The sequence below is a fragment of the Nilaparvata lugens genome, chromosome 12 (genome assembly GCF_014356525.2).
Source record: "Nilaparvata lugens isolate BPH chromosome 12, ASM1435652v1, whole genome shotgun sequence".
Taxonomy (NCBI): domain Eukaryota; kingdom Metazoa; phylum Arthropoda; class Insecta; order Hemiptera; family Delphacidae; genus Nilaparvata; species Nilaparvata lugens.
The window spans coordinates 23,795,175-23,818,728 of record NC_052515.1 but is presented as its reverse complement, the minus strand read 5'-3'; the positions used below and the strand labels follow the sequence as shown (position 1 = coordinate 23,818,728).

Below are 23,554 nucleotides of genomic sequence, written 5' to 3'. Positions count from 1 at the left end.
GAAATAGGACCAAAATATGGCCAAGAAATATGGACCAAAATATTTCTGAATTTGACAAAGTTGAACTGATTTCCACTTGACTTGAATAATTATCAATTACTAGGAGACATATGCGATGATTACTTGTTTATCTACATCCGGAGGAGTTATTAATTATAAACATTGTTGCAGCAGTTGAATTCACCATTTAACTATGACTCAAATGTTTCATATCACACACAAACACATCGTCATTTACAAAAATCAAAGAGATGATCATATCATGTTAGATGTAACTTATATTATATAAATGACTAGCCGTCAGGCTCGCCAAGCGACCTGAAGGCTCCGCCCCCTGGACCCCCGTCTGGGTCGTCCAAAAATGAGATCAGCAGGCTCGCTTCGCTAGCTTGCATTTTTCATTTGAGCATTTTTATCATATGTTAGGACGATCCAGTCGGGGGTCCAGACTAAACGTCTGGCTAAACGGATATGGCGAGCGAAGCGAGCCTGACGGCTAGTAATATAATATTCCCAGGAATAGCTCTGATTGAAGTGCGGTAGCAGTGCCCAATCAATTTTTCCGCGATAAATGCATTTCAATCTTCAACTTGGTGCCAACCTAACAAAGTCAACTCAACTTAATGTCAACCTGACAAAATTTTTAATTTAGTTACCAGAACAACTGTTTCGAAGAGGTATCTCTCTTAGATTAAAAAATAAATAAAAAAATAAAATGTTTATTCTCAGTCAAAGAAAATACATAACATAAAACATCTTCACACAAATAAAAACAAGTTTTTAACTGAAAAATAATACACATATGCAAAGCTCAAGGAGCTTGTCCGCATATGGGAGCACAGTACTAATGATATTACACTGATTATATTTAAATTAAAATAAGAAGTAATAGATTCAAAAAACCGAACAATCAACTAACTTATCAAGAAATAACCGAACTATCCCTGTAAATACATTATAATTAAATCTTTTAATGACAATAATCATTCAATAAGAAATAAAATAAATGAATGAAAAAAATGAATCGAATAACGAAAAAATATCGAATAATCAAAAAGGAAAAAAATTAAAATACCGTAATGAAACATTTTTTCTCCTTTCTCAACCAAATGCAGCTCTATACACTGCACAGAAACTCTTTGAATGGACAACCCAAGAATTAAGAGTTAAGAATTAATATAGTAGCCTACCATTTACCATCCTTATTTTTCAAACTGGATGAAAAAGATGAGAAAAAGAATAAGGATTCAAATTATTACAAAATACATTCTTTCAATTTCATCCTCAGTTAATGACATAATGTATATTTTAACAGATCTCTTGAATAGAGAGAATGAGTCACAGTGCTTAATCTCATCTGGTAAACTATTATGAAATTTACCCTCAAGAAACAGGAACGACTTCTGGAAAAAAGTGCTTCTAGGTCTGGGCAACCTGACTCTCTCCATGAAGCGTGTGGCAGGCCTAAGCACCTGTGCATCTACTGTATTGCCCAGGTTACCACTCGCTTGATAAAATTGAGTGAGCACTTTGTAACAGAACACTGATCTTAATGGGAGAATATTCAATACTGCAAAAATATTTTCTCTACCTACATGTCTTTCAGCCCCAATAGTAAGAACTAATGATTTCTGTAATCTAATTAAGAGGTTTCATATGGGTAATATATGTGCAACCCCAGCAAGCAACACCATAAGAGAGCCTAGAGTGTGCCAAAGAGAAGTAGATCTCTCTCAAAACTGACCTGGGACATACTTTTTTCAAATAATAAAATCTATGACGCAGTTGCCTCAGTCCATTCCTGAGTATGTTGATATGGGCCCTCCATAAGAGATCCCTCTCCACTACAACTCCCAGATACTTCACAGTATCTGTCTGCAGGATTGCACTACAAAGGCAATTCTCGGAGCTTACACAGTCAATGGAATGGTACTTGAGTGGGCTATGAAAAGTATAAGATTGGGTGAGGCCAAAGTTGACAAATGTTGTCTTTTCAGAATTTAATCTTAGTTTATTAAAGGTGAACCATAGAGATAGTAAATTGAGATCTGCTTGCATACTAGACTGAAGATTCTGCAAATTGAACTCACCATATGTGAAAGCGGTGTCATCGGCAAATGCTGTTATTTTCCCTTTAAAGGGTCCACCAAAAAGGTCATTAATGAATATAAGGAACAGCACCGGGCCCAAAACTGATCCCTGGGGTACATCTCCTTGAATCAATTGATTATAGTTCTATATTAACATATGGTATGGACATTTAAATTATAATTTCAAGATATTGGAATAAGAAGAATATACATGCTAAAAGACGAACTTTAAACCCTTAAAAACTACCCTTACAGTTAAAATATCGTCAAAAGATGTCTTAGTGCGCCTCTAAAGGGCCAACTGAACACCTACCAAATTTGAACGTTTTTGGTCCGGTAGATCTTTAGTTCTGCGAGTGAGTGAGTCAGTCAGTGAGTGCCATTTCGCTTTTATATATATATAGATCCCGGATTGAAATTGATCTTGCTTGCTTCAACCATGCTTCGGTTCCCTCCTTTTATTATTAATTCATGGTTTAGAAAAAGCTGATCCTTATTATTCCATCGTGTTTTTTATTCTACTGCGTTTTTGTTTTAGGAAAGGGTTAAGCCAGTTACACATGCATTGATTTGAACGTTCAACTTTTTGCCGTCCTTATGAATGTTATCTGATTGAACAGAACTTGACAAACATCATCTGTTCAATCTAATATAACTCATAAGGATGGCAAAAATCGATTTGTGTGTAACTGGCTTTACAACACACATAAATTTTTTGACGTCCCTATAAATGCTATTAGATTAAACAGATTATGCTTGTCTAGTTCTGTTTAATCTTGTTGGGTTCATAAGGACAGCAAAAATCGATGTGTGTATAACTGGCTGAACCCTTATAATTCCTTATAATTGTTTCATTTACTGTTATTTTGTTTTAGGAAATGCCTAACCCATATTCTTTAACAGTGTGTTTTATTCTACTGTGTATTTTTGTTTTGCGAAAGTTAAAACTCTTATTACTTTATACTGTGTTTTATTTTACCGTTGTAAAGGCTTACCCTTATTCTATCATGTGTTTTTTTTCACTGCATTTCTGTTATGAGAAAGGTTACCCTTATTCTTTTATAATGTGTTTTATTGTACTATTTGTTTGTTTTCAGGAAAGACTAACACTATTCTGTGAAGCATGCGACCGGCTGACGTGTCGCGACTGCCAGTTGACAACGCACCGCGACCACAAGTACAAGTTTATCAACGAGATTGCAGCAGAAACGCGCACCTTGATAAGCGGTCTACTGTCGGAAGTTACGTACAAGAGAGTGCTGCTCAAGAGCGCCATGAAGGTCATCGACGACCGACAACGGTTGATTCTCGAAAAACGCAAGGAGCTCGTCAACGACATCACCGAGATGGTTGTCAAGTGAGTTGATTCAATTGAGTAGTTGATTTAACGAACAAGTTGATTTAACGAACTAGTTGATTCAACGGACTACTAGTTGATTTAACGAATTTAACGGTTTGGGGTTCCGAGCTCCTTCCTGTTCCAGCGGTCTTGATAAAATATTGATACATAAATGGATATCTATGCTCTCCTAAGACCGTTCTGTCCGCAGATCGCTCTTTCACACACCCTTGAAGGGATTGTCAACTCAAGAGGTCACTCGTCGAGGGGCATCTTGAAGAATCTGAGTGATAATTTATCAGTGATTACCGCTTCCCAAGCGGCTGGAAATTTTTATCCATTTCTTTATTATTTTTAGACATTAGATACAATCCAGCTGTAAACAACCGGCATTTGCCCAAAACTGTTTCCAACCTTGATTTTAAGTAAACAGCACATAGGTCATGTAGAGTTCATGATTAGATTTACACAAAATTTTTACTCCAAATAAAATGTATCAACTAGAATTTGAATTTATCTGATTAATTTACTTCCAAACACGAAACCAAACAAGAAACTTCTATCACAATATCACAATTTCCTATTAAAATTTCACTTTTAGTTGATTGTTCAATCCAATCAAAATATAGCAAGTTCTTTTCTATTGTGGTTACAAAGACTATTCTACAGAATGTTGAAAATGTTTATTTTCAATTTCCAAAGATTGACATAGTTTCTAAGCTTTGTCGAGTCTCGTGATTATATCATTAGGGCATTAATTTTCAATCAATTATGTTAATTCTAAATTTCATTATTCATGATTTGCTTCATTGAAATTTTGGCGATTGTTTTAGGTAAATTTTCGTAAGGGAATAAGAACACTTTTTTGTACTTTAACTCAAGGCCAAAGTCGTTGGCCGTCTGTGTGTATGTTCGACAATAACTTTTGAAAAATTTGATCAATCAGCTTCAAATTCTGAACACATAATCTTCCACCCTTTTTACAGATCAGGCTCGTTAGACAACAAAATTCACCGACTCCTCCGTCCTTTTCCAGAATATAATAAATAACATTGAAAAGCATGAGAAAAAATTGCTGTGATTTATCATTTAGTCAGCTGAAGAATTCATTGCATGCAATTCCTTAATTTTTCCATTCATTCATTCATATCATCAGCTGAGGCTATCACATGGGAGCTGTCACGCGGACAGTACTTTATGCGCTTTATGCCATATGATTTCAGCTGGTTAATAATTATACACAATAGGATCCCCAATGAAACCTACTGTAAAATTCTGTACTGATGAGTAAAAAGGGGTTAAGTCACAAAATGTCGATTTTGACTTTTCTACATGATTGTTCTTATCAGAAAAATTCGCTCTTTTTTGGTATAAAGGATTTCAATCTATGTAGTATTGTTTTAGAGTTATTTTCATGGTAAAATGGATACATCTCACTCAGAAAAAATCATTGATATAAGTGATACAAGTCAACTAATAACCTTTAAAAAGTGGAATTAAACCTATTAGGTATTGGTAAAAATTATACAAGTCAACTTATAACGTCCAAAAAAAGAAATAGGTATTGATATAAATGATACAAGTCAACTTGTTACTTCCAAGAAAAGAAATAGGTTTTGATATAGATAATAAAAGTCAACTTACAACTTTCAAGAAAAGAAATAGGTATTGATAAAAATGAAAGTCAACTTATCCCCTTCAAGACGCGGCAATAAGGTATTGATATGATACAAGTCAACTCAAATCTAGATCAAAAAGGGTTAAGTCATAAAATACTTTGATACAAAGGGTAGACGTACACAGTTTTGTTTACACCAGTATAAAAAATGTTAATATGTGAGAAACAATTATTGACACAGTAAACATGTGAAGAAATGTGTAGAGCAACGATAAGCGCTATAATACTTTCAATAATGATTCATAAATTTCATACAGAATTTTTTGAACTTTGTTTTTGATCTCCTGAAAAATCATGAAAACTGACTTAGGCCTAACACCTTTATACTTATTAGTACAGAATTATTCTTCTAAATGAAATATTTTGCTGTTTTCATCATTAATCTCACCAACTCTGTAGGCTATAATGAAAAGTTGTGGATTTCAAATATTACAATACAACAGTTGATGAGATTCATGAGTTCTCCAACTCAGGAGGTTACTACTAGTTAATATATGCTTGTTGCATGTTATAATTACTATTTACAAAATACATTCAGTGATAAAGGATTAAAGTTTTTTTATATTGAAATTAGTATTATCAATTTTTACTAATTTTAATATAAACAAAAAATTTCATGCTATATCAATGAATGAAGTTTGTAAATAGTAATTATAACACGCAACTAATAACGTAGACCCCAACACATATCAATTATAGTGGGGTGTATATTTACTCATTGAATTATCTATGCCTATTAAGAAATTATTCAATGCATAAAACTTCTTTGTTTTATTTGTATTGAATTTATAGTATTCATATGTGTATTGTTATTGTTTTTGATGAATAGAATAAACTTTGATTTGATTTGATTGGACTAGTTTAATTGTTTGTTATTTGTTGCAGGCTGACCAACACCATCAACACGAGGGGGAAGCAGCTGGTTGTGAGGCTGAACGACGTGTGCGATGCGAAGCAGCAGACGCTCAACGAGAAGAAGCAGGCACTCGACCAGCTGTCCAACCTCACCGATGACTGCATCGAATTCGTCAACAACGCACTCGACCAGGGCAGCGACATGGCCCTGCTAGCCAGCAAAACGTAAGTTGGCCAAATTTGCAATTTATTTTATAATAGGCTTTACAATCATTATACTTATATGTTCAATCACAACAGGCTTATGCCCATAACTGTCCCCTTTAATAAAAATATCGGGGCACCGATCTTCGCTCGTTATTTTTATTTATTGATAAACAGAACACAATTCTCTAAAATGATCGTGTTTATATTTTGCAGCTGGCTATACGTCAGCTTATGAATTTTGGGGATGCGATATTTTGATTTTCCACAGAATCACTCGCTCACTTTTTACCATCCACAGACGACGTAAGTCTCAGCTGTTTCAGCCAAGGATGAATTATCCTTTTAATGTCGTTCAGCGAGTTTTCCCAAGGATGAGACCTAGTGCAATGGAATTTTTATATCATTAACCTACTATGTTCCAAATTTCGTGAAAATCGTTAGAACCGTTTTCGAGATCCGTTGGACATAAATAACCAGATATAAAAATAACCAGAAAACCAGATATAAAAATATAAACAGACGTACAGAAATTGCTCGCTTAATATAATAGGATGTAGACTTACTTACAGTCGGGGTCCTGTAGCTTTGCCTATTGGCGGAGGGCCACTATAGTGAGGTCCACGTTATAACGGCAGTGTTTGATTAGCAGTGGTATTGCTATCCTTGTCTATCATTCAACAAAGCGGATAGCGCTATTTCTTTCTCGCTCTACTCTGTTGCCAGACCGTCTTTTAACAATGTAGAATATTAGTTGACAACATATTTCATCTTAATTATGAAATTATTGGAAAATTTAATTTTTGTGTAGTTGAGAAGTTGATATTGTGGTAATTATTTATATTAAATGAAAAAGACTAAGAAATTGTCAAAAACCACAGATTTATTGATATTTAGAAAGACCGGTTTCGGTTGTTACACCATTGTCAATCTCTGATAAACTCAGAGATTTATCATTGTTTATCAGAGATTGACAATGGTGTAATAACCGAAACCGGTCTTTCTAAATATCAATAAATCTGTGGTTTTTGACAATTTCTTAGTCTTTTTCATTTAAAAATATAATTTCTTGCTTAATAAAAAATATAATCGATTATTTTAAACGAGAATGAACCGTTGATATTACATCAATAAACCTGTATCAGCTACCGTCCTATAGAAGGCATTGACAAGACAGAGGATCGGCAACGTTGTTCTCCTATCTTTCTCCACTGCCATTATAACGTGGACCTCACTATAGACTACAATACTACCCTTTCAAAAACATCGAACATTTTTGAAAATGTATCTTTCCATAAGCAACAGATGCTCTTTTGTATCTTATCAAAAGCAACATGTTGCATCCGAGTAGATACACAAGGAGCTTTTTGGAGTTACGTCCTTTTAGCACAACACAGTTTACAGTCCGGGTCCTGTAGCTTTGCCCACCGGCTTATACTTGAAAATTTTGATTGGAAGCCTATCAGCTGACATTCGTTCAACATGCTCTTTTCATTGTTGGTGATACCTTGCAACTCTCTCATTCATGAAGAATCTCTGTGTGTAGGGAGCTTCTTCCATCTAGGGATCAAAGGTCTCTGAAGCTGATGTTTTTTGCAAAGATGTGAATATTACCCCGCGAACCACATCTTGCCAATATGCCGTTTCAAAGTCACCGAGGCAAAGATACGGGACGCGTACTTAGTGTTCAAATTCACATTCAGGTTATGACACTATCACTTCAAAAAACAATTTACACTCCAAAAAACTAACACATTTTTCAATGAATGGGTAGATTAAAATCATATTTGATTAGATTAATGTTAAATTGAATGGATAATGTTATATTAAACATTAATGAATGTTTAATGTTATATTAAATGGATAGATTAAAATCAAATTTTCTAGCAGAAGAAATGTGTTCTCTTCAATAAGTCTATTTGGAAATCCTTTCAATAATTGATGACTTGTCTGTTTGATATTGTGAATACCTGCTGAATATTATGGTTAAACTGTGATCATTAAAATATTTGAAATTGTTTCCATCTCAGGAACTTGACCGCACACCTTCAGAGGATAAAGAGTCGCCGTGCCGACATTCCGAATCCTGAAATACCCGTGAGGATAAGCTTGTGCTTGGATAAGGTTCCTGAACTCATAAAAGGTAATTTTTATCCAATAATCTATTAGTGTGAAGGCTCCTCCATAAATGTAGAGATTGGCCTGCAATCTGATTTGTCTGTCAGGCGTATTGAAGGCCTATCTCTTATGTGTGGACCAAACCATCAAACCAACAAAATCAAATATTATTTTCGGCGTTGTGGCCGTTGTTTTGATTGGCCTTCAGTCGGAAGCCTTCCATAAGCATGGAAGAGACGTATCTCAAACTTGGTTTTTGTTTTCAAAATTTTAAAACTTGATAACATATATATATTTTTCAGTTATCAAACTAATTTTATGGACTTGGTAATTTATCTAAACGTATTCCTCTCTTAGCCCGGTTTCACGAAACTCGGTCAAATTCAAATAAATTTATTTTCCATTTCTTACTATATATACAGAGCATGAAATTACCATAGTTACTGCAATAATTACCATATAACTAAAAAATCACAATCATACCCTTAAGAACATTACAAAAATCAATTCATATGGAAAATAATCCCAAAGGTTACAAAAACCCTGTTTGGACAGGAAAAAAACTACTTGATGTTGGTCAAGGCATTTGAACATGGTCAAGCCAGGTACGTTCATTTACAAGTGTCTACTAGAATTATCGATTGTAACAATCGCCATAGAAATCATATATGTTCCAATGCACTCGTTGTAAAGCATACGTGATTTGATCATTTTCAAATGTCCTGATCGAGCTTCTTGAAACCGGGCACTAAGTGTGTGGGCAATAATTTTAAATGTATACTACTTCATTCACAAAATTAGGAAATAGAAGAAGTTTTGGGTAATAGCCTGTGTTTTTCTTTTCCGACTATTGTATAGTTTCCTCTAGCAAATAAATAAATAGAATTGCTTCATTTTTCCTTCAATAATAGACTGAACTCAATATTTTTTCAAATCATGCATGAGCAATCAATAAATAATCATTGAATGTCAACACAAAATAGTGTACAAAATTGTAATCATAGCTTTTAATAAAAGTCTTCAAAAGTCAATTATTTATGATTCTCTTAATAATAATTATTGTTCGTTAGTTTTTGTTAGTCTTCTACATCTATTGTTATGTTTGTGCTTGCCAGGCCTGTTACCTGGTAAGTCAAATTTCATCATGTTGGTCAGTTATACCCACTTATTATCCCACACCTCAAGGCTTGAAACCACCACGTTTCATCACTATTAGTCTGCTTACTAGTCTCCATCAAGCTTACATCGTCTCCAATCCAAGCTTCTGTTTATGAACTCATTCACATGATGGAATATACAGGGTGAGCATAAAGTCTTGCCCTGATTTAAAAAAAATATATTACAGAATAATCGTTTGACATATCAATTTATATCTGGCGCTGTTACATAGGTTAGTGCTAGTAGTTTTTTTAATATCACTTACGTTAGTAAACTTCAACGTGTGCCCCCTTGGTAGCCCGGAGAATGTCGAAGCGGTATTCTAGTTCTCGCCAGGTGTTTTGTAACATGTGTTCTGTCACAGTACCCACAGCAGTTTGTATCCTAGCCTTCAATTCGTCGATGTCAGCAACTGGTGTGGCGAAGACTCTGTCCTTGATATATCTCCATAAAAAAAGTCAAGGGGAGTAATGTCTGGAGAGCGGGATGGCCAGGGTGTTGGACCATCCCTTCCAATCCACCGATCCGGAAATGTTTCATCTAGGAAATTACGCACTATCAAAGCCCAGTGGGGGGTGCTCCATCTTGCTGGAAAATTATCCATGGTTGATAATCTTCTAACTGTGGTGCAATGAACTGTTGCAACACGTCTAAGTAAAAATGTTAGCGCTAATGTTTTTTTCCGTGAAGAAAAACGGCCCAAAAACCTTGTTGTGCATTAGGCCACACCAAACATTACCTTTTTCACTGTCTCCCTGTAACTGTACAGTAGCGTGTGGATTCTCTGATGCCCATATACGCACATTATGTCTATTTACCATTCCACTGACATGAAAGGTGGATTCATCTGTAAAACATATGCGATTTAAGTAAGTAATCGTTAGCGCCATCAATCCTGTTGAGAATCTCAGTTACGAATTCTGCACGTCTCAGCAAATCATTCGGTTGCAAGGCCTGCACGATTTGCACTTTATAAGCATGCAACCTAAGCCTTTTATGAAGAATTTTCACAACACTTGCTTGTGGTATTTGAAGTTCACGTGATGCTTGACGAGTTGATTTAGACGGACTCCGTTGAAATGATTGCCGAACACGATCAACAGTTGCTTCACTCACACTAGGCCTGCCACTTCCAGGAAGATCTTCAACGCTGCCTGCTTCTTTGAACCTGTCATACCATCGCTTTATAGATTTAATATCAGGAGGGCTGCGTCCATAAGAATCCCGAAAATTACGCTGAACACTGATGGGCGATTTCGTTTCGTGAAACCAAAGCACACATTGTGCTTTTTTCTGCTTCGACGCCATTTTGACCGCAACTAACGTGAACTAACAGACAGCGTCATTGTTTAGGACCACTAGCATCATCTATTGGTAAAAAAAACTACTAACACTAACCTATGTAACAGCGCCAGATTTAAAATTATTATGTCAAACGCTTATTCTGTAATATTTTTTTTTAATCAGGGCAAGACTTTATGCTCACTCTGTATTTTCCTTAATTTGAAAATTAGAAATCTATAAAATCAGAATCGAATCTTGTGGGGCATCATTATAAATAAGTTATTTTTACTGTGTATGAAATGATTAGGTACCAATCTGTTATAAATTTTGTTTTGAAGTCAATAGAGGTATATTGGATTCATTATTGATTTTGATTGCCAATGCTGCCTTGCATTCGTTTTTGGATTCAACATTCAAGAAATCCTTATTATTACACCATTTTTCATTAGAAATCCTTCCTTTCGAGAAAAATAATTTTAGTGTTTTTCCATTAATTATTATCAGATATTTATAATATCCATACAAGTACTTATATAATAATAACAATAATATATTTGCCAATATAACATTACATAAGAAAACTTACAATAATTTCAAATTGACAATACAATTAAATCAAATACGTTTTCTAGCATAAAAAACTAATTATTAAATAACTCGAAATTCTTCCACAGTGGCATGGCTTACTTCTATCTATAGTAGGCTATGACAGTGGTGTCATTTTCAGTCGAATTCAAGTAGTCATCAAAAACAGTCTATCCTCCTAATTTTGATGGAAATAACACCGGCTGTTTTGCAAATATTTGACAGTCTGAATTGTCTGATGCTAATTATTTTTTGTATGCGAATTAGGATGTCTGATTTATGGTAATGCCTATTGCCTGGTTCTAGTCAAGTGAGATCCAATAGTAATGCCCAATTGCATGCAACATATTGTAATATTTTGGAAATAATTCAGTTTGTTTTGTAACAGCTGAACAACACCAGTTTTTTTACACAGTTGTTACAGTTTTGTAACAGCGATAGTAATAGGAAATCTGCCTACATTACATTTATAGAATACGTTTATCAAATCAGACTTGAAATAGTTATTTGTGCAACTAGTGCGCAAAGTGACAGTTTGCTGCACCTAAAGAAACGTTTACGTACGAGCCGTAGGCGAGGGAGCAAATGGTTTCTTGAGTGCAGCAGAGGAACTTTGCGCACGTATTTCACATTAAATTTTTCTTACAGTTACCATTGAATATGAGAAGTGGTTAATTATGGGTAAAATGATAGCTGAAATCCATCAAATGTTTGTCTGTATGATTTTGTTATTAATAACAACTTTAATTTATTTTAAACTTGATAATCCAATTGAAAATTAATCATCGATAATTCATTCAAATTAAAAATTAAATTAATTTGAAAATTTGAATAATTTTGAGTTAATCTTAATTTCTAAATAATTTTTAAACCAATCAATTTATGAATGAAAAAATATTATTTGAAATAATGAATTATTAATAATATTCAAAATGTATAATTCAATGAGTTTTCATTTTTATTTATTTGAAAATCAGAAAAAATATAGATAGAACAAATTCGCATTCAAAATACAACACTGTCAACACTGTCAACAGCTGATTGAGATGACTGCAACATAATACGCAAAGTATTAAGAGTACGCAAAGTAATACTTTGCGCACTAGAGCGGAAAAGTGATTCTTTGCGTTCTGTGATTAGTGCAGAAATGGTCACTTTTCAAGGTAACTGTAGGAAAAAACCATTACTAAACATTAACAGATAAAATTGATTGAAGTGTCTCAGTTGCTCACGATCTCAGTCGAACACGTGCCTATTTTGTTCATTTCATGAGAAACAAACTATTTCGGCTCAACTCACACTTACGCAACTCAGGTCGAGAGCATATGTTTCCAAAAATGGTGACACTCGACCAGACAATTCTTGTCTCCGCGACGTCACCATTCGAAAACACATGCTCTCGACTAGAGTCGAGTCTCTTCTCGACCTGAGTCGCGTAAGCACAGAATAGGTACAGAATGGAAACTGTCAATAAAACGCCTGTCTAACCAATACTTTTTACATGGCGCAAATACTAGACACGTCACGTGACCTTAGGAAGTTCCAATCCTGGTCTTCTGATTGGCTCGTGGCAGTGAACGAGATCAATTTGATCCGGATCATTAAAATGATCCGAACCTACCATCAATACTATTACAATGCGGCGCTTCCTAACAAGATGGCGGATTTTTGCGCCAAGGTACTAGCCAAGTTTCCATACTGTATGTATACTGTGGCGTAAGTGTGAGTTGAGCCAAAAGGTACGTTTTCTTTTATGCGTAAATTTCCGCAGTCGACGACGGCAAGCATTTTTGACATTCATATTGTCCAAATTTCAAGTGTGCTAAAACAGCTGATCAAATAACTTTTCATTATTTGTCTTTATTACTATAGAATTAAACATTTCTAATAATATCAATATATTGCCATTTAAAAGTATAAGCTCAACCTGCCACATTAAAACATAATTGAACATAATCTTTTAGGTTATGTAGACAAATTGAAATCTACCCAATGTGAGATTCTCTCCCTGTCGTGGTCGACGACGGCATTTACGCTCAAAGGAAAACCAACCCAGCTTTAGGCTCAAGTAGATCTGTTCAGCTATCTGCACCTAACCAGCATCGTAATGCGCATGTAGCCTTTTCGTTGGATCAATTCCGTATTTTGTGATTACTGAGCAGTAGCGGTTACTAAGCATCACGGTGACTCATCCTGGACCAGATACGCGTGTGATTTGTGTTTATGGAGTTTTTTCAATATTTCATTTTTTAGGTATTAACTGCTTTTTTTCTTGACACTCCTGTGCGTGGACAGAAATGTAATTTTTGCACACAGTACATTACCCATCTATATTTACATTATAATTATTTTTATTTCTATGTTTATATAAAATTTGTTTGTATTGTTTGTTTTGTTACAAATAAAATGCTCTCTATTCTATTCCATTCACCACTCTATCCCAGTCTATATTCCATTTTATTTTATTATTTTCTATTCTATTCTCTGTTTTATTATTTTCTATTCTATTTGTGTTGGACAGTTGCCTCATCGATAGGCTCGATCATGGTCGACGGCCGAACATACCCGCCATCAAGCAGCAGTGGGGGCAGCAGTACCCCTTCCCCAGCAGCTGCTGGGTCGGGGGCGGCGAGGCTAGCCACGCCCCCTGCGGCCGTTCCACCAATCAACATCAAGACGGAGGCTGGCCACAAGGGGCATCCCCCTGCCTACGAGTCGGTGGCTCCGCCCCCACCCCTGCAACAGGCTCCGTCTCTTGCCGGGGGCGGGGCTCAGGCGGCCGCCATATTGGGACCACAGCACCAACAACAACAGCTCATGGTCAGTGAGGTTGAGATGGATGGGGTGATAATGATTATAATGGACGAGTGAGAAGTGTTTTCTTTTTAATGATTGTTAATGGACGTTGTATTGAATATGTGAATTGTAACTGATTGATGCAATACAGCTTGAATAATTTAAATAATCACTCTTCCATAAAAAAATTACTTGGCGTTTCAATTGAATATGTTAATGGAAGTATGACTTTTCCCATGTTATTTTCGTGTAATAATCTTTCGTGTATATCTTTCTCCATGTGAGAATACAAAAACTTTTTCCATGTAAGATGATATAAATATGTTATTTCCATGTAAGAATTTAAATATTTTGATGAGAGGTTATATATAGTGTGGTCCACGTTATAATGAGTGTGTGATTTGCAATGGTGTTGCTATCTCTGTCTATCGTTCAACAAATCAGATAGAGCTATCTCTTTTACACATTGTGATGTTGCCACATCGTTTATCAACAATGTAGAAATTCAACTAATTTACAAAATATTTAATCTTAATCATGAAAATTTATTATCACATATTTAAAAAATATATTTACTTGACAACTAATAAAATATTATTAACTATTTTCAGCAATAATGAACAGTTTAATTGATCAAATATACCAGTATCAGCTGTTTGGGTGGCAAGGCTGAGATCTGGCAACCCTTTTCTCCTATCTTCCTACACTGCCATTATAACGTGCACCTCACTATAGATGATATTTTCATGTACCATCTTTTTCCATTTGATAATTAAAATATTTTCTTTTTCCATGCAAGGTGATATTTTCATTTATCATCTTTTTCCATGTAAGGATTTATCATCCATTTCCATGTAATACTTTACACGCATTCGGTTTCATTCGGTTCGGTTCGTTACCAAAAACGAATAAGGCTTTCATACAATCATGTCAGGTTTTAATTCGTACGGTTCTAATTAGGTATTTTCTTCTCAAACACAGCTGTGTTTGGATTTTCACACTTCATGCTGGTATATTTAAACTGGTATATTTAAATATAACAGCTGGTGTTAAATTGTAAGATGTTATTTCTTGAACAACAAAATTTTGAAGTTAATTAAAAATTGTGAATTATTTGAATAGTTTCTTTTTGATTATGTTAATTTTGGATGTTTCGAGAGATTATTTTTTTAAATTGAAAATTTGCTCCTTGTTTTGACACATGGTATATAAACTTCATCTCTTCTCTCCATTGATGAAATCATGTAATATTCGTGGAAAAATAAAAAAAAATAAAAATTCTCCCTGAGTTTTAATTCATATCTTTCATATTTTTTTAGCAAACTATTAATTGAAAAAAATTTCCTGTGAACTAACAAAAATGAATTGACCATATGATTTTGATTTGGAAATTTTTGAAACAGATAATCAGGATATCAGGTTAAAATAAAAACAAAAAAGGCAAGCGTGTGTAAAAGACTTTGTTTTTTCCTGTTTCCCTAGCAACGAATTCGAATATGATGAAACCTATTCGTGTCGAGGGGGCGTTCGATGCTATGCGGTTGCTATTCGGTACCGAATTCAAACCGAATCATCGTTTCAAACTTATCGGAATTTGCCGAAAACGAACCGAACCGAAAGTGTGTGAAAGTAGCCTCTCGCTAGCAACGAATTGAAACCTGATGGAATTTATTAGAGTCAAGTGGGCGTTCGGTTCTATGCGGTTTCTATTCGGTAACGAATTCAAACCGAATTACCGTTTCACACTTATCGGAATTTACCGAAAACGAAACGAACCGAATGAATGTGAAACTAGCCTAAGATTCCGTCCTTTTTGCATGACATATCCATGTAATTTAGTCATAGTTTTTGATATTATGATTTTATATTTTTGTATTTCTTTTTGGGTAAATAAAATTGAATAAAGCTTACTATTCTCAAAATTCAATCAAATTATCCTACATCATGTGTAAAATGTTCTCGTCCAACCTAATAATTACTATTCTTCAATTTCCATTAAATAATCCTTCATCATACGTATAGAATGTGAATTTCAAACCCAGTCATTATTTCAAATTTGAAACTAAACATAAGTATGGAGTATAATATAATAATGCCACTTTCTTCAATAATAATGTGGAAAAAATCAGGTATGACATGAGGTGGAGAAACTCTACTGGCCTGAGTGGAAAACACCTGTTCGCAAGTAGGAGTAGCATTACCACCCAAATTTCCATCACAATCATCCATTGAAAATTAAATTGAAAATAGAAAATTCATTATAATATAACAGGAAAAGGTTATAATACACTGGTAACATTTGTCATAGCTTCATGAACATCTAGTGTGTGGGTATTTTTATACATTATTTCAGGAATGCTAGCTTTGATGAAATAAGTCCTAGTTTATACATCAGTGAATGTTTTGAAGTTTTGTTTTAAAGTGAATGTTTTTAATGTTTTAAAGTCAGTGAATGCTCAAAACATGATAATGTTGAAACACGTCAATTTCATAGTACAAACATAGACGAAGTACAACATTTTAAAAAGTTTGTTAAAAGAAAATTCAACGTGAATGTTGTATCCTGAAAAGGTCTAAGGTTCAATTATCGACTAAGAATAGTGAACCCGCCAACTTCAATACTTGTCTACAGCATTTAATTAGGATTTTCGTTTAATAATAATTAATCAATAGTTGTCTTGAAATCCCGTTTGCAAAACTAATGACATTCCTTACAAACCAATTTATAACCATTGACATGCATAATGAACCAATTTACATGAGTTTTTTATACTAAAACTGAGGTTAGCCATCCCTTGTTGGTTTAATTTATTAAAAATGTAATTGTCAAAAATGAAAAATACTCAACATTCATTTCTAGTATGTATTGTATTCATTCATTTCATTTATTATTTATTTATTTGTTGATATAATTAGAAATCATATGAATATGATAGGGATAGAACAACAGGCATAGCCCAAAACTATTCTGTTCTCAAATTTTGATAAATAATAAAATGATCGAAAAATAGGTTATGTTCTTAAGTTAAAGTTCAAAGCTCTGTCCAAAAATATATATGAGCTAGAAATTTTGAATTTAGAATGATTAAAACACCAAATTATAGTCAAATATTTATTTATTTTATTACAACAAAAAACACAGATCGGAAGAGAAGAACAAAAATTTTATTAGGATAGGGTATTTATTATTTATTTTTATTAGGATGAAAACATAGTGAAGCGGTTAAGTTGCTTTAAGCTTGAGTGTTCAAAATAATGCATTTATTTGAATTGATCTTCTCTATGTACGCCACCATTTAAATCCAGTCAAATCAAGTTTTATTCAATGCCAATTATAAAAATGAAAAAAAATTGAATGAAATATTGTTTGCTAAAGAAAATTTTGCTGAGATATTTTAAACTCAAACGAGATATTTTATAATTATCTGAAAAATGTATAAAAAACACAATAAAATACATAAATTTTTTTCAACACTGAAGCTTAAAGCTGCCTTTGTCTCCTCACCATGTTTGCACTCTTAGTGGACCTACATCCAATAGGTGTGTGTATGTATTCAATGAAAGGCAAAAGAATGATAATAGTTTCTTATTATGACTCAATATTCAAATTCATACTATATTACTATTCATGAACAAAATCTATAGTGCGGTCCAACGTTATAATGGCAGTATTTGATCAACATTGGTGTTTCTATCCTTGTCTATCATTCGACAAAGCAGATAGCGATATCTTTTTCTAGCTTAGGTACATTGCCATATTTTTTTTAACAATGCATAAATATAATTAATTGAAAAAATATTTACTCTCAATTATGAAAATGTATTATTTAATCATCGAGAATATATTTTCTTGATGAATAAAATATAATTTACCTTTTTAAACAATCATGAACAGTTACACCCGATTGCACAAAAGTCTGTTAATTTTTATTTCGGTTAAATGTCAAGAGAACCAATCAGAGAAGCCTTATTCACAGAAAACCCCTCCTGATTGGTTCTCGTGACATTTAATAATGATTTCATGATTAAAATCTAACAGGCTTTCGAGCAACCGGGCCTTAATATTACATCAGATATACCGGTATCGGTTATCCTCTAAAGAAGGCAGCGGCAAGATAGAGAATCAGCAACGCTGTTCTTTCTTTCTCTTTTGCCATTATAACGTGGACCGCACTATAGTATTGTACGTTTAGTGATTAGTACCATAGAGAAAATATAGCATAAGAAGATATACCATTTATTTCTCTGTCACAGTATCCCATAATAAATTATTATTTTAAACAAGAATGAACAGTTAATATTACACCAGATATACCGGTGGCAGGTATTCTTTATAGAAGCATAGAGAAAATTTATAGCATAAGTTGGTATAGGGCGTTTTTTATCTTGCAAATTTCTCTGTTAACTGAAGCCGATGGTCCTTGTAGTTTGTTTTTCGTGAAGCTATGTAACGCTGGTAGTCTCTCATACTGTGCCCTTCTTAAGCTGCGTACAGATATACGCGCCTCCAACCCGCTCCGCGCATGCTCCGCCCTCGTTCCGCCATCACTCCGCCTCCGCTCTGCACTAGCACCGATCATGAACGTTACGGGACATGATAGCTCTTCTCGCGTTCCACTCCGCTCTGCTCGAGTGACGTTCGGTTGCGGAGCAGAGCGAAAGTCTGTAGTTTAGTTTAATTTTCGTCATGTAACACTACATAATCAAGCAAAGCTTGGTAGTACGCACCTTTACTCTCTCATCCCACCAAAACACGAATAATAGACAGTGATCGGCTTGAGTTATCAAAAAATCGGCTTGAAATTTGGAATATAAACGACCTATACCATGGGATATCTTCTTCTGCCATATTTTTTCTATGCTTGTATAGAGAATAGCTGATACCGGTCTATCTGATCTAATATTAACTGTTCATTCTTGTTTAAAATAATAAATTATTGTGGAATAGATAAATGAATGGGATATGTGATATTTTCTCTATGCTTCTTTGGATAATAATAGCTGATACCGGTCTATCTGATATAGTATTAACTGTTCTTTCTTGTTTAAAATATTAAATTATTAAAGATAAATGGGATATGGGATATCTTATGCCATATTTTTTCTATGCTTCTATAGAGAATTGCTGATACCGGTCTATCTGATGTAATATTAACTGTTCATTCTTGTGTAAAATATTCAATTATTATGGGATAATAGAATATAAAAATATTTTTGACAACGTTCTAAGTCTATTCAATTAATATAAAAATAAATGGGATATCTATATTTTCTCTTTGGTAATAGCTTGTTTACATTGAAACTTGTTCAGAGTGATTGAATTGAGTTTGAATGTGTTGCTTTTCAGTCGCGCCACTACACAAGTCCACCGCAGCAGCAGATGTCTCCGGCGGCAGTCTACCAGCAGCAGCAGAGTCGCACCTCTCCACTGCAGAGCATGGCCCAAATGCCGCAGCAGATTGCACGCAACCTACAGCAGCGAGTCCACCACAACCAAGGTCAGTAGATAGAAAGTGCCAGTTCTGGTACATTCGATTCCTTTGCACCAGAATTCCCATTTTGTATCTAATTGAATTGAGTTTTATTTCGCCAAATTATACATGATTATAATATTTGAAAAGGGCACAATATGCAAGCAGCACAACGTAACAATTGTGTAAAATAAAACTTAAGACATCATGACCTAAGGAGTAATACAATACATTATACAATAATTATATTAAATTATAACAGTGATACATCTTATAAGAAATAATAAAGGTTGATATCTATTAATAGTGTTATAAGAAATAATAAAGGTTGATATCTATTAATAGTGTTATAAATAGAGAGCTTTAGACTATTATAGTTTATCCTTAGATCTGAGAAAATTGCACTGCTTAGCAAAACTGAACCCCAATAATGAAATAATAATTGCCCACATAGGCCTAATGGGCCTGTTCGTGGGTCAATGAGTTCAGAACTGTATAATATTTATTATTCCACTGATAGTATTTTATGTCATTTAATAATAAAGACACACACACACCCAGACACGTTGAATACGGAGCAGTCACAATGGCATAGGATAAATCCATGAGAAAAGGGTCTACACTTGATAGTGACAAAGAGAGAAAGGGGGAAAGAAAGAGGAAATTAGGTAGGCCAATTTAGTGTTGGTAGGCAGATTGTAGCAGCCGCTCACATTGATCTACGTCCATAGTCCTCAGCCAGTTTGAAACGATTTTTTTGTATTTGGATATTTTATATATGCCCGGCTGACTAATTTCATGAGGAATATTATTCATACTACTTATTATTCTGCTTTTTAATGAATCTCTGTGGAATAAAAGTGTTGAAAACGGTCAGATTCGTATGTGAGGGTCTACACATTGACGTAGTATTGCTATAATATTGATAAAGTTAAGTAGGTTGAGACTTGAGCTTTAAGTCGACTCAAGGGCGTAGCTAGGATTTTATTTTGGTGGGTGCTGAAATAGGCAAGAAGGTTTTAATGATGTAATAGTTTCATGGAATAAAAAAGCGAACAAGAGACAAAATCACAACAAATGTCAATTTTATTATCGCTTCATTGCTAAGAACTGAAGACGTATTATGATATAATTAATTACATGTTCTATGATTAGTTAATAATTAATAATTGTAGACTATAATTAGGCCCATAGATACTTGTGAAATGTAGATAGATTTTATAGCACGAAAAACTACAAGTCACGTTCAATAGTTCGTTGAACTAACCAGCAAAGCAGCAAAACTAAAGCTGGGCTTACACCAAAGTTGTTAACAAAATGTTAATAACTTAATCCTTAAATTTTAGATTCTATTAAATTGAACATAACTTAGCATACACATGATGAACATATGTGTTTGTCAAGTTCCGTTCAATAGAATTTATAAGGATTAAGTTATTAACATTTTGTTAACAACTTTGGTGTAAGCCAACTTTAGTTTTGCTTCTTTGTTTAACGAACTAAACATTTTGTTAATAACTTTGGTCTAAACCCAGCTTTAGGTATTTCAAGAAGGTATTTTTTTAGAATTTCGGAGGGTGCTGAAGCCCTTTCAGCTTCAAGGGCTACGCCCTTGAGTCAACCAAATACTGCATGTGTAATTTTGCAATGTTTGTTATTAAAATGAAAAGCTAATGAAATAAAATATTGTGTTGCGTTGGCTAGGAGCAGTGAGCATGACTCGAGTTGGAGGCGGTCCACATCAACAACAGGTGACGTCATCGACCGACGGTGGAGCGAGGGGTGTGGGAGGAGGAGATGGTGGCCTGCGCTCCATGTTGTCGCTGCACTACCACCAACAACAACAGCACCAACAACACCAACAACAACTGCAACAACAGCAGTTGCATCAGCAGCAGCAGGCCGCTCATCAGCAGGTAATTGATATAGTGAGGTCCACGTTATAATGGCAGTGAAGAAAGATAGGAGAAAAACGTTGCCAAGTCTCTCCATTTTGCCACTGACTGTACACAGCTGTTACTCAATTCATCCCATTAAATTTAATCTAATAATAATTATCATTTCCTTGATAAAATAATCAATTTAATGTCAAATTGATCAAGAAAATATATTTTTTCATAATTTGATTCAAAAATTTGCTTTCATGACTCAAATCAGATTTTTATACAAACCTGAAATGGCGGCTAATTTAAAAAGCTGTGATACAACAATCTGAATTTCAAAACAACAGAAATTGAGTTATTTGGTAGGTATTCTATTCCAATTTCCTTTAAAAATAATAGAGAAATAGAAATCCTATTAAAAAATAAGTAATTTCAATGGATTAATTCTGAAATAACTTTTCAATATTATTTATACCGGTACGAGTAGGTCTAACCTATACGGGTAGGCTAACTTGAGCATGGATGAAGTCTAGGATGGTTGGTTATCAACTTTTAAAATGTCATTTTAGGTATTTTAATTTGAGTTTCTCATAAGGTAATGTTTAAAAATTATTTCATCGTTTCAAAAATAAATTTTTAATCAATTATACGACTTGTGTACTCAAGTATTTTGATGGAATGAAGAAAAAAATGGCGGCTGAGAATATGGTTTGTTCAGTTTTGTACAGTCACTGTCAAAAGTAAATATAAAATATTCTGGCAAATGGACAACATTGCAAAGCGAGAGAGAGATAGTGCTATCTGTTTTGTTGTATGATAGAAAAGGACAGCAACAGTATTGTCAATCGTACTCTGCCATTATAATGTGGACCTCACTATAGCTTTCAAATTGAATGTTGACTTTCATTTCACCCTGTAACAGGAATTATTGATTCACTCTCCAAACCAAATTGGTACCAGGAAGGTAGAATTCGAAAATTACAATTAATATTCAAATGATATTGTTGTAATGTAATAATATCGGGGCCCCGAGCTTCGCTGGTTATTTTTATTTATTGATAAACAGAACACAATTCTCTAAAATGATCGTGTTTATATTTCACAGCTTGCTATACATCATCTTATGAATTTCGGGGATGCGATATTTTGATTTTTCACATACTCACTTTTTTAATATCCACAGCTGATTCAGCCAAGGATGAATTATCCTTTTAATGTCGTTCAGCGAGTTTTCCCAAGGATGAGTCCTAGAGCAATCGAATCTCTATATCATAAACCTACTATGTTCCAAATTTCGTGAAAATCGTTAGAGCCGTTTTCGAGATCCGTTAAACATAAATAACCAGATATAAAAATAGCCAGATATAAAAATAACCAAATATAAAAATAAACAGATATATAAATACAGAAATTGCTCGCTTAAGATAATAGGATATCATTATAGTGTACAAGAGTTCCTTTCATTCTCGAATGTTTAGAAATTAACTATACGAGGCCCGGTTTTTAAGACACTTATCGAATAGAAATCTCTTCAGATTTAATAATTGTCTAGAAAACGGGTCCAAGTGTAATAATAATGTAATATTAATATCTATTCTCTTATTTGACTTGTCTCATACTCCATAGCTAAGAGTATTCAGGTGGTAATCTTTCGACCTAAGAGAAAACCCGAAAATACATTCCTTGCCACACAATGAGTATACTTTTGAATATTTATGAGCCAGCTTATGACAAACCATGAAATGAGAACTGCATTTCAAAATCTATTCAATAGGCTATGTTCTCAGCAAATCAATTTTTAAAAACAAATTTCAAGGGTATGATCACATTGAATGCACGTACATGCACATGCATGCGTGGTCATGTATGTCCAAGCGCGCAGATGAGAAACCAAATCTGGAAAGATCCATGGGAACACTCACACTGAACGCCTGCACATAGTTGGAAATTTTTAAATTCCCAGTTTTTTAACAAAATTCAATATGCATCTCATTTTTTGGATAAATTTTATGTTTTATATGTGTTTATAAACTAGTTCTTAAGATGCAAGAACAAAACGTGAAAAGTGAATTTTTCATGAAGAAATTTCAAAG

The 23,554-nt window shown here is 34.1% G+C and overlaps 1 protein-coding gene across 9 annotated transcripts in view; it reads left to right on the top strand.

Annotated features, from left to right (window-relative positions):
* LOC111051592 (transcription intermediary factor 1-alpha) overlaps positions 1-23,554 on the top strand; it is a 128,845-nt gene that overhangs the window by 76,736 nt on the left and 28,555 nt on the right. For all 9 annotated transcript variants that reach the window (XM_039439226.1, XM_039439225.1, XM_039439222.1 and 6 more), the window contains 6 exons: positions 3,188-3,447; positions 5,993-6,187; positions 8,197-8,309; positions 13,833-14,131; positions 19,455-19,605; positions 21,283-21,494. In XM_039439226.1, coding sequence (XP_039295160.1) covers positions 3,188-3,447; positions 5,993-6,187; positions 8,197-8,309; positions 13,833-14,131; positions 19,455-19,605; positions 21,283-21,494 — 1,230 coding nt within the window. The remainder of the gene's footprint in view (positions 1-3,187; positions 3,448-5,992; positions 6,188-8,196; positions 8,310-13,832; positions 14,132-19,454; positions 19,606-21,282; positions 21,495-23,554) is intronic.